The sequence below is a fragment of the Sycon ciliatum genome, chromosome 1 (genome assembly GCF_964019385.1).
Source record: "Sycon ciliatum chromosome 1, ocSycCili1.1, whole genome shotgun sequence".
Taxonomy (NCBI): Eukaryota; Metazoa; Porifera; class Calcarea; order Leucosolenida; family Sycettidae; genus Sycon; species Sycon ciliatum.
The window spans coordinates 69,025,719-69,038,755 of NC_088643.1; the positions used below are offsets into that span (position 1 = coordinate 69,025,719).

Consider the following 13,037-nt stretch of genomic DNA (forward strand, 5'->3'; position numbering starts at 1 on the left):
GGCTGAAGAACCATACATATCATACCTCATGCACCGATTACTTTGCAGCCATACACACCATGTCAAAGTCCATCTATGGTGATGCTGAAGAAATGGGTCCACTCGTGCGTGCGTTCATGGAGATAAATGTAAAGCCGATTCTCTCAAGTTAAGTTCTAAGAGTGCATTTCATGTCGATGTCGGTCACAGGTATTGGTTAAGTGTCGTATTTGCGTTACAACGTTCATATCTCAAGAATGGTGTACTGGATCTACACTTCTGCATGCACTACTTGCCCGTGCTGCACAGCCACTGGTGCTAATACAATTGAATAGTACCAGGGAAACTGTCCATGATCACACACACACAAACACACACACACACACACACGCGAACATGCATGTACGTACGCACACACACGCACGTACATGTACAAACACGCACACACGAACACACATCACACGCGCAAGCAGCCAAAAAACATCCACAATCACACAAACATAATCACACGTTCACACACCATCGGTAAGTCCTAACGAATCAGCTGATAAGAGAAGTGGAGCGACTCAAGTGCGTCGGTGTGGTCTTTAGCTTAGCGCAGCAATGTCGGCGAGCGATGTTGCCAATTGTTTCGTTAAGTACAGGACCGATTACGCAGCTATATCTGGTATAAACGATAGATAATCACTCCCTATGACACCTAGATCCGTGGAAAAAATGCTTTTGGCAGCACAGACTAGGTCGGAAGGGGATTGATATTGACGTTTAAAAGACTCTCGGTACCGTTATTGAACGACCAAGGACAGCTTGCACTCAGCTCAGTGGTGTATAGCGTCTATCGATGCATGTGCCGTGGGAGTCATATTAAACAAGGACCATGAAGAACTCACGTAGCATCTCGCACTCCTGATATTAATGTATCCAAGTTGTCCTACTTTGTTACATGTACATATATACACTCTTCATTGGTTCCCACTGCGTATATTTTCGGATAAGAAGACCTTAGGGTCAAGTGATGCAAAAATAAAATGAATGGAATGGAACGAGAAGGCCTCGAAAAGGTTCATGAAACCCTTTACTAACGCACTGCAGTGCAGTGGTCCCTGTTGTTGGTGTACGTCTTGCATTAGATACCGGTAATATTGCTATAGTTTTCTTCTTGTCTTCTCGGCAACATTCTGTTAAAGCGAAGGTAAAGGCAATCCATATGTCTGACCGTAATGGGCGTGAGGTGTCAGAGACATCTTGTTTCAATGAGCAGGACATTATGACACCAGTTTTGATCTCTCTCTCTCTCTCTCTCTCTCTCTCTCTCTCTCTCTCTCTCTCTCTCTCTCTCTCTCTCTCTCTCTCTCTCTCTCTCTCTCTCTCTCTCTCTCTCTCTCTCTCTCTCCCTCTCCCGGTCTGTCTCTCTCTCTCTCTGTCTCTCCCTCTCTCTGGTTGCCTGCCTTTGCCTCACGACCGAAGTCAGGCACCCAATCCATAATGAGTCTTCTGTGGTTAATTAAAAATAAGTTCACAAGTCTTCGACTCTTCGCTCAAGCTAAAATTCGAACCCACAGCCTCACGTGTGAAAGGATAGGTTAATGCCAGAAATTCTCTGACAAGCTTTTAACACCACCACCCCTCCCTTTATAAAGTGACGAGCAAATGGAGTCGATTCCAACAGCGATGCAGGGCCCCATGAGATGAACCATTCTTTGGTATCCGGATCGAGATAGTGTAACAGCCTTGCCCTCTGAAAGGCTACAACTGCAGCAATCAACATCCAAACGATCTTTGCATAGCATGTGGCTGGAAACATGGTCGCCCTCCCGGGGATATGTACATGGTAGTATATTAATAGTTTGGTTAATGTCTACAGTCATGCTCATGTAGACAAAGTACTTTTTACATGCTCATGTACATAATATGTACATGTACCACACCGCGCTTGGAGGTACATGTACGATCATCATCATCTACACAAGTAGGATTGCACCAAGCCCCTGCACTCGACCTGCAGAATGTGCTGTACACCACAATTACAATAGAGACTGTTTCAATACTCCTATCTACATGTACAATAAACTGACTCGAGGTACAGATTTTGGAGTTTTGGCCATCCACTCTTTGGGTTCACATCTAGAATTAATGATCGACGTCATGATGAGTACTGCTACTCCACGTGCTCTTGAAGATGTCCCCTTACAGATAGGTTTGATAGGTCTGAACTAATACTTGACTGAAAACATGGGCCACCAGAGTGGTACACAAACGTCTTTCAACACTATACTGACATTACTGTGTATTTTCTAAGACATCCGTTAAAGAAGGATTGTTACACCTTTCATCACATCCATTCCACCGCTTTTCCACGAGAGTCGAAAGCGATACAAGCAAGCATTGAAGCAAGAACTTTGCGCGTCAAAGAGTCGCCTCTACCTTGTATGGTCTATTGAATGGAGGGCCATCAGGCACTGTTGCCTCAGACAACTAGATCTCCAGGGCACGCTCTGATGGAAGAACAAACGGTGCTCTTTGCTCAAGTGTTCCTAGATTCATAGACCTGACATTTGCCGGATTCATTTCTGTTCCTAGCTTGGCAATGCAGCTCTAGGCTCTATGCTACTAGCACTGAGTACTAGTACCTGTGACTGGTACCTGTGACTGCGTCCCAAGTGCTAGTACGTTAGGTGACGACCCCCACTAACGCCGTCACTTCAAAAATGATCTCCACCATAAAGTCGGACAAGACCCTGCTACAGGAATAGAAAGAATTCTGAAAGATACACTGATGATACAGGGCATGGACATGTACACGCGCCCCGACGGTTAAATCTCGGGTTACGACGGTTGGTAAGCTTTGTTTGTCCGGATTTCTAGCGCCTAGCAACAATGTGAAAAAAGTGCATGCTGTTGAAGGCCGGAACCGATACATCCAGCACACTCAGCAAATTGCCATAGATGACAAAGATGATAATCTTGTTAGGAATTGTTCGGTGTGCGCAGACAAAAGGGCAACATCCTAATGTCGTTGTAGATGGATAAACTCTCAGCTCCGTCGAGACTGAATTCCTCCCCGTTTGCACCTTGGTGTCAATTTCCCTGGCTTTTGGGCACTGCTGCGCATCTGCGCGTGCAAGGTAGCGACACGCTGCAGGCTTCGCTGTGAAAAATGAATGTTTTCTACCTCATCCCAAAAGCACATGTTCAGCGGGGGTTCTGACGTGGTTGTTTTGCCATCACCAAACCTGTCGCTCCACTGTCATTTCTACAAGTCAGCGATGAATCCTGGATACTTGGCATTGGCAGATGATGACCAGCCTGTTGAGTTGTACATGACAGCAGCCATTGTCTTTTATTAGCTCGAACTAGAGACTGAGTAGAGTAGAGCAGTCGGTACCATGAAATGGCCATAATTATTCTGTACATGTCACTGAGCGTCAGGGCCAACCAATGGCAATGATGGGCATGAGCGTACATCATTAGATATTACTTCTGCCCAAGCAACACCCATTTGTACAAGACTTACAGGTGCCTATGGTATCCTCGGGGCTGCATGTTATGTACAATGTTCGATGTTCAGACGGCCAGCAGTAGTCTGAGTCAATACACTGTACAGCAAGGAAGAGAGACTTGGCTGTGCGAAGCATGGGAATTCGCAGGCCCCCCACATGCACATGCATCGCGGACTGCTGAAGTCAGAGGGGGTGTTGGGCCTGCTCAGAGGTGTCAGGAACTGTCTCAATGTCTGCAAACACGTGTTCAAATTCAGACCGGCAATTTTCTCATTGAGAATGTCTACTGGTGAATTGTCCATAACTACGAGCTAACAAGCAAACCACTGCTTCGTGTACATGTACTGATGTAGCTACCCGTTGCAATTATCTTTCGCACAATCCTGCTCGGGAGCTGAAAGCTTTACATGACCACGACACAACCAAGACTAATACTGAAGAATCTGATGTTGAGCACAAGAAGGCAACAGCGTTTGTGTTGTGAGTGTGACTTGTAGTGCAAAGCCTATTCGCGTTTTTGCAAGCGTACATGACCCTGGAGCTGAGGAGGGTGTTGAAGGGAAATCGACATCACGCGGCGGTGGTGAGAGGGAACATCATCGCTTTGCACGAGTAAGTGAACCGGTTACCTGGAACAGGGTCTCTGGCTTGTGGAATGCTCTCTGCCTAGACTCTGGTTCGTTTACTCAGTAACTGTTACAGTAGGTAGTTTCTAGCCGAGTGCGTAGCGTATTGTTGTGTTCTTGCGCGTGACCAAGAGCTTGGTATTTGCCAGACCATTATGACAGTGGTGTCTGCATGGTCCAACTAACCCTAAACTGGCTAAAGGTCTTTTCCATCATCAGCCGTTTCGTTGACACAATCATACATGTACATTGTACATAGTACGTGCTTGGACTAATCAGCAAACCTGATTTTGTCTGGGACTTGGGCAGGGCAACAACGCTACTGGAGTGTACTAGTATTAGAACGTTTCATTGCGTCACTTTGCTTTGCACTTTGCTTTGCACTTTGCTTTGCAGTAGAATCATGCTGTCGGGTAGGTGTATTATCATTTCGTCCAGCATTTACCAGATTTCGAAATCACAGAGCTTTCTTGATTCTAAAAAAGCTAGGACGTGATTCTGCGTAGCAGAAGGCCGACTGCTGATGGGGAGGTTTCTGACACAGAGTTGGACCATGTTGTTGGACCAGTATCGACATACATGTACGATCAGTCGGTCTGTAATGCCGCTATTGCCTGGGCGACTTCTCTTCCTTGGGGATGGGCTTGGATGCTGACCCTGGCTGCCAAGTAACTACATTTTTACATGACTGTACTCTAGTCTGTAGTACTGTACTACAATGTCATGTAGCTAGCTCTAGAAGAAGGGAAAACGTCTTACCCCTCAGGGGAGGAGTAAGCTGTCAAAATGTGCATTTGCAGCAGACAGTAACAGATTATCTGTGGTGTGCATGAGCGTAGTCCGCAGTAAACCAACCCGCACACTGCACAGCAAGATGTGCTGGTCCAACTAGAACTAAGATGTGCTGATCCAACTACATGCACTAGTATTTGAGCTATGTGTACCGGTATACCGTCCACAGTGTCCAAGGTGTCTGCAGGAGATGCGTGAGAATATGATAGAATCTGAGACAAGCTGCCACTCTTTCCATTCCTGAGGCTGAGCGTATCGATTATGATTCAGTGCATTTAATTGAATGGCTATGCAAAGCATGTACGAACTTTTTTGATTTATCTTAGTTATGTCGCTGGCTTTTCCAATGAACGCTTACTGTAGTTGCTACTCCTGCCCTGGTTGAGACCAGCAGACCGAGACTTATGTACATGACATGACTTTGTATAGATCAGTAACATCATCACACACCTGAACACCTGAACACCTGAACACAGTGTTATGAGTGGCCAGTGTAGCGCAAGTGTTGCTAAGTGTTCCTTTCAGCCAGTATTTTTTCATTTCACGCAGCATCGCTGTGAGGACTCGGAGGAGGTAACAGGTAGCGCCAAAGACCATACTCCATAGACTCCATAGACTTTTATCATGCAATTCAACGAAAATCAATCGCTGGCCATCACTACATCAGAGTCGCACATTTCGTTTCCCTCTTTGATTCATGTCAATCGTAATGCCGTTGAGACTACTACAGTCTACAATGCAAAAAGTCAATGCCGTACTCAAGCCAATAGTATTGGCTTGAGACGAGTACGGCATTCACTTTTTGCAGGCAATACCGCCGGTAGAGCATTACTACATGACATACAATGACTATGTGCATGTACATGTAAATGTAACACGTTGGCGCTCAATGTACAATGATCTTCATGATAGCAGCACAACTACAAAGTACAATGTACATTGTACACGCCGAGTCGTGTCTTTCCTCATGTTCAGCTGCAGGTGCAGCGATTTTACTGACTTCAGCAATGGCTGGGCACAGATAACACAGATAATGCCTGTAGAGTGTAGTGTAGTTCCACTTCCAGAGTGTACATGTACACCAGGGATTAGTAAAATACCATGGCGTTTACTACTCCCTGGCGTAAACTACCATACTCCATAGTCGCAACGGGACAATATTACAGAATCAAAAGTGTTTTTATGGTACCCATCCCGATTCATGTTCTGGGGCTGTGGAAAAAGGAAAGAAATATCATGAATACTGAATACTGAATTCTGTTCTCACGCCTGCATAGGTCTAGTCCGATTGGCATGCTACTTGCTAGAACCTCAAACAGTGAGTGAAGGTGCAATGTCTGGACTGACCGTCTCACACCCACAGCGCCCAGTCCGCGTGCGCACAGTCGTTGACACGCTGGGACTCCTGCGCAGAGCTGTCTGGGCCGAATGCTGGCAGCTGGCTGGGATTCGGTGGCGCATTGTTTTGGCAGGGCTTGTCAGGTCACTGCCAACCACATAACGATGTCGTTGTCTGGAGTCCAGCACACCGACCTAGACACAAGCCGACCACTGTCGAGCCATGGTCCGGGCATGGAGCAGCAGACTTCACCACCTAGCCCACCATACCTGTATTTCCTGGTCTTTGAAAGCCAAAGTAGAGAAGCACACCGGAGAGTTTTAATTTTGGCTTGGTTTGAGTGTTCTGGGTAGTACAGTGCTACATGTACATGTACATGTAATGATGTTCAACGTACATACATTGTACATGTGCAATGTATGTGAAGACTTACTTCACAGACTTACTTCACAGGTCCACAAGAACTAACCATTTACTTATGTCTTTCCCATAGCAAAAGCTGAGGAAGAAGAAGTATGGACTTCCACTTTTAGCAGGCAAAACGTAACGTCGTTGCTCGTGCATGTACATGTACATCATGTGGATTCATTTCCCAATTTGGGAGCATTCGCAACTGGTTCACGATCATGGCAGCCGGTAACAATATAAGGACGTAGCTAATGCGCCACACACGGGAGGGGAAATTGTCTAGAGCAGGAGAGAGAGACAAGCAATTGAAAACATTCTATTCGGCTATTCGAATGAGATACAACGTGCAAAGACCAATGCGCTGATGAATACTTGTCTGGGCCGTTTCTTCCATACCACAGTCCGACGTGAGTGAGACACGAACTTCTAGTCGAAATGTAAAATGTATTATGTAGGTATGTTCGATAGTAGAATAGACACATGGAAAGTGGTCAACATGTAAAAGAAGGTGTTTTCAAGATATTTACTGCAAAATGTCCAGCCCGGTTGAGCACGTAACCGGCAAGGAATGGAGAAGCGATTGTTATCTTTTTTTTCCAGCTAAGGTGTGCGTTGAACCTCTCTACACGAACGCACACAACCGTTGCACTTGCAGCTGCTATCGCCAACTAAACACTGCAGTCTGCACTGGCAAGCGTGTACGATTTGTGACGGGCGGTGTACCCGTGTATACGGTCGGTGTAGTGCTCAACTCTCATCGTGACACTGATGGTCTTGTTGGATGGCACAGTACCCTGTATCTAGTGAGGGGGTCACAGAAAGTGGCGATCATGTTGAACAATCTGCAGTTAGGACGCACACACACACATACACACACACAATAATAGTATGTGATCATTGTCGGCGGCTAGATAGGGCGGCGAGAACAGCAAACAAATCTTCTCTGCCTATCTGCAGACCAACGACCACGATCACGCACACCCTAGCAATAAGCAACTGCAACAAATGGACAAGAGATAGGGCACCACCACTAAACAAGCCAAATCTCCCAGAGAAAGACTTCAGGCCAAGAATTCATGCAGATCATCGCGCATGTGCACGGTGTTTTCGTGGTGCTAATCACTGGCCAGCTCGCACTTGGCCGGCGTTCGGCGTGTGACAGCCATGCCAGTGTAGTGCTTAGCTGGGACAGTGCGAGTGTGACTCGTGGACTCCGCGAGCCATGTCGATTGATCGTTGACAGCAGTCTTTTCACACCTGCGAGCAGTCCGTGCTTCGGCCCTCGGCGCATTGGCTTGGTCTCGTCAGGCCCGCGTATTCCTACGAATGCGAGGTGGCTGGCCAGTGGTGTGTGGTCGATAGGCTGGGAACACTCCGATCCAGGTTCGAACGTTCGTTGATCGATTGAAGAAAGTTGCCAGCAGCATTACTGGCAGCGTGTATGGTGTGGACCTTTGTAGCCTGCACCACTGTATAGCATGCATGCCATAGATCTACGAACTAGACTACGGCCAGTACGGGTACTTTCGCGGCCATGCAGGAGATGGGCGACAACACTGTCAGAATGCTAGGAGTCGCTCGAGCCATGCGAATGTCGTGCATGCAGCATAGCAGGCAGAGCAGAATGATGACAAACATCATGAAACGGAGATACAATGACATGGCCCGGATGATGATTATATAAGTTGTAGGGTAGGAAAAAGTTCCGCAATCAGTCTGTGAAACTGTCAACACTAACTGATTACTATTGTTCTGGTGCTGCTGCTGGTGAGAGAGTTGGCAAAGCACTACTTCAAAGTTCACTACTCTGCGTAGCGTTCATTGACTGTCATAAAGCGGCGGTCTACCGAAAACTACTTCAGTTTCAATTCCGTTCGGTGCGCGCGCCAGTCCAAGACGGAACATCCTGAGCAGCCCGAAGCGGTTTAGCAGTGACCGTTACTCGACCGTTCCCTGTCCCTCTTGCCAGGCACTTGTGTGTAAGGTCGGTGTGTTGCCATTCCTACTGGAGGCAATCACACACTCAGTCCGTCACCCCAACACTTCAACGCTATGCTCGACTATGGAAGTCGTCTGCTTGGGGGACATCCCACGGTAAGACATCAAGGCATCTTCCTTCCTCGACCGATCACCTCTCCCCATTTGCAGTTCCTGCTTTCTCCAGCCCCATCAGGCCTGAGGCCGATTTCTGGAATTGTTTCCGTACTGGTTCTTGACTAGGAGCGTTAGTGTAATTGTAAAGTGACAGATTGTGCCCGTGCGATGTTGCAATAGTCAACACTCCTAGTATTATAATAGATGTGGTGGCAGTGCGCGACAGTGTACTGTTACTAGCGGTGTCTAGGTGTCTGAAATATGAGAGGATAAAGATGCTGTCATTTCAAGTCCCCCGTTGGTCTGCACGAAACTGGACACGGATCCTATTGGTGTACTGCTATTATGCTGATCTCGTGCAGCTTTCTGTCTGCGGCCTGTTACCTAACCTGTATGTTCTGATGTAAGCTCAGTGTATAACTCTGTTGCCTAGAACTGACTCTCTCCAGTCTTCCTTGTGTTTCTGTGGTTGGATTTCTGTAGGACGGACAAGGCCTTCCCGCAGCAGCAGCAGTTACTGCATCAGGATCGCCTCAACTGGCAATGCTGACGGCGGGTAGCACGGCTCTGGAACATCGCGCTGGTACAGTTAGTCTGGCACAAGCTGGAGACTATTCTCTCCTACCGTCCGCGCCTCTGTCCACTTCCGTCCTACCAGCCACAGTAACATCGGCGCCCTCTCAGCATTGGGTTGTTAACGGCAGTACCTGTGGCTTAGCGGCAATAGCAGCAGTACCAGCGTCTCCAGCTACACTCGAAGACTACACAGCAGCAGGAGCAAACCATCACCAACAGCATCATCATCACCATCATCATCATCATCAACAGACACAGGTACCATCTATCAGTGCTGCAGCTGTACCAGCCAGTCCTCGTGGTATCACAGCCTCACCGGTCACTGACTACTCGGCTGATCTGCCCACTGCAATCATGACCCCAGACTCTGTGCATAGCCCGGAGAGTCACCGAAGTCAGCAGCAGCAGCCACAACACCATCAACAACAGCAACAACAGAATGAGTATGATTTAGGTCCCTATCAATCACCGCCAGCTCTAACTCCTCGATACTTCAACCCACCAGCAACATTCGTCACCAAGGCTGACTACAGCCATCTCTCCGTCCATCACACAAACACTGGCCACTGCGGCAACAGCCAAGAGTGGTCTGTAGCGGGTCCAGCAACAGCACCAACATCTGAGGCGGACGGTGCAATGGCGTGCGTGCAGCAAGTACAACATCTAGTCACAGGACATGGCACGACTGCGACCAGGATGATTCAACCACCGGCCTACGAATCTCCTCACCGGGGCATGGCATACCCTCTGACCATTGCTGCCACTGCGCCAGACCACAATGCACACTATCAACCTGCCTGGACTGCTGCCAATGGCGGTCCACCCGAACTGCTGCACCGTACACCCATGTACCTGAAGAGAAAGAGAATGAGACGGATCGCCTGCACCTGTCCACACTGTCGAGATCCCCAGGGCAGACCCATAAAGTCGGAGAAGGGAGTCAAGCGTATCCACATCTGTCATCTTTGCCAGAAGCTCTATGGCAAGACGTCGCACCTTCGCGCGCATCTCCGCTGGCATACTGGAGAGCGTCCATTCGCCTGCACGTGGCCCTACTGCGGAAAGCGCTTCACTCGCTCTGACGAACTGCAGCGCCACTCTCGTACTCACACCGGTGAGAAACGCTTCATTTGCCCGACCTGCTCGAAGAGATTCATGCGCAGCGATCATCTCTCCAAACATATCAAGACCCACGAAAAAGCCAAGAACCTGAGCTTGAAACAGCATCCCAGTGCCCGATGAGCTGTGACCGCGCAACAACAACCGCGCAGTGTCCGGAATCCCAGAACAGTAACCAATGTTTTTCTTCCGTTTTTCTGCACAACACAAAGTTCTATTTCTCTTGGTTCAAACGCTCAAATCGCCAACTCGCTATTTTCATGCATTCGCTGTCTTCCAAGGATATAGATTTATAACTATACATGCACATGAAATAGAAAGATATGGATGTGGAACTGTTATTGCCTGGTAGAAGGAGCTAGCTTGCGAATACATGTGACTGCACGTCATGTATGTAATGTACTATTTTTGTTTTGACCTTGACTGGAAGAAAGAATGAACTGGCTCTCTAATTCCAATGAAACCAATCCGTACAGTACGCAGTGTACTTTGCTAAGCTAGGTAAGCTAAGGTAATCCCTAAAGAAACTATATTCTCCTTCATTCTAGCATGCATAGCAACCTTTGTATTTGCATTCTTCGGATTGGACTATTCAACTCGCTCTATAATAATTTCATCTTCCAATAAGGGCCGTCTAAGTATAAGCATTATAATAATAATTATTATTTCTGCCGAATTCAGTATTGGGGCACTTTTCACGCACTGCTGCATGTTCACGCATTCTCATATCCCGCGTAACTAAACTTAGTATGCTGTGCATGTGCCCGTAGCGCCCACTGTTCACCATAGCATTATATGAACGAATATCAATCATTCTCCTCCATGAACATGCAGTTTTGCCTTCGTCCCTGAATTGTCTTCATGTGGGACTTTGGGGCACTCGTCGTGACGACCTTCACTTCACCGGATTTGCCGCGGTGTATTTGACGCTTTCTTGTCTGCTAGTATGCGGTTGGCCGAATATTGTCGTCACCCACACAGTGAGTAGGGCGTGCAGGTCGAAGCCCTTGTCCCACACTGAAAGTAAGTGCTCAGGAACACACTGTACACGCGGGGGGAACGACGTGTCTTGTCACCTTTCCACCGACCGTGAGGGATACGGTACCGCAACCTTCTTCTAATGATACATGATTGTCCGTCCGAAATTTCCAGCAATGGTTTTGTTGCAACCCCACCACTACATGTATCTTCATTCACACATACAACAGTGTATTTTCATTGAAATGTTCTTGTCATCCTGTTTGGCATTATAACGTTACTGGCTTTGCCTAAGGAAAAAAGGAGCTCCAGCCACTGAGCCGGTACAACCACAACAGGATGAGTCATCGTGCAGCCAGGTGACCTTGCTTGCCTTTGTCCCAAAAAGTGAAAACGGAAGTCAGTCTAAAAGGCGCGTGCGGTTGTCATGGTTGTTTGAGGCAATAAGTTAGGATTATGTGCTATCGTTTGTCATTGGCATTCCGGTATTCGCCTGGCGGAGGTAGTGTGCTAGTTGCCACGTTGTGATCTAATAGCAGAGCATGTTCTACACATACCATATTCATACTGACATAATGTGTAATGCACAATGTAGGTCCACCGTTCAAGGCTGGGAATCAATCCCTTGGGCTTTGAAAGTAACACTAACGACTCAAAGTCACCATGTGTACTGACCATTATTTTTACTCATATACATGTACATGATTGTACATAGTCATGGTTGTTACTCCAGCATAACTTTACTCTCCGTTTCATCCCGATCAGTGATATCACCATATTGACAGCGGACGTGTACAGGTATACCTGTACGTTTACGATCGTACGAGTGGTGTGTGCGTGCGTATTATTCTTATTATAAATATAATTATGTGTGTGTGTGCATGTGCATGTGAGTTTGCGTTTGCTTGTCCGTGTATGCGTCAGTGTGATGAGAGGACAGTCATGTACAATCGTGTACATAGGCGATTCACACAACGTGTAAATAAGTAAACTAAGTTAGTTATCACTGTACATGTATTCAGCAATACACCTACAAGTACAATACACCTACAATACACCTACTGTACACTTCGGGTGTGTGTTGGGTGTACAATCGGTGAGGTGATAGTCACACATAATCGCCAACGCATAGTGACGTACAGGAACTGTTTTCGCGGTGCGTGGAATACCTTGTTGCGGATCTCCGTGAATACTGTGATTACACTCGCCCTGTTTTTTCCTGGTGTAAGAACATTGTTCTAGTCAACTTACTTGTACGCGGACTGTTGACATGCTGCGCAGCACGGTGGTTGCTGGCAAACACAAAGAAATGACAAGGCGAGAATACAATTTCCGAGACGGCCATCTTGCCGCAGCTGTGTTGAAGATCCAGTGCCGGTTATGCCCAAACTTGGCAAAGGTGCACCTGTACTCTCACCTCTGGGTGCGAGGAGCGAGGCGAGCGAGTAGCACGCCCACCACCATACGAGCCAGTGCCCGCAGTGGCGAGAGCTGTGCATTCTTCTTCACACTATGCGGGGCTAGTGGGCGAGACATTCCCAACCGCTGCTTTCAACATCAGGCACAGGCCAGTGAGAACCGCTGGTGATTTTCTCAGGCTAGCAGAAGCCTGCGGTGACGGTATTC

At 47.5% G+C, this 13,037-nt stretch overlaps 1 protein-coding gene across 2 annotated transcripts; it reads left to right on the plus strand.

The window, feature by feature from the left end:
• Positions 1-8,034: 8,034 nt before the first annotated feature.
• Positions 8,035-11,377, plus strand: LOC135805116 (transcription factor Sp1-like). Of its 2 annotated transcripts, none has more exons than XM_065319115.1 (2): positions 8,035-8,738; positions 9,222-11,377. In XM_065319115.1, exons 1-2 carry the CDS (start codon positions 8,697-8,699, stop codon positions 10,554-10,556), a joined length of 1,377 nt encoding a protein of 458 aa, XP_065175187.1. In that variant the 5' UTR covers positions 8,035-8,696; the 3' UTR covers positions 10,557-11,377. The 2 variants fall into 2 exon arrangements, with proteins under 2 accessions (XP_065175187.1, XP_065175188.1); XM_065319116.1 differs by lacking the exon at positions 8,035-8,738 and adding an exon at positions 8,786-9,129.
• The last annotated feature ends 1,660 nt before the right edge of the window (positions 11,378-13,037 follow it).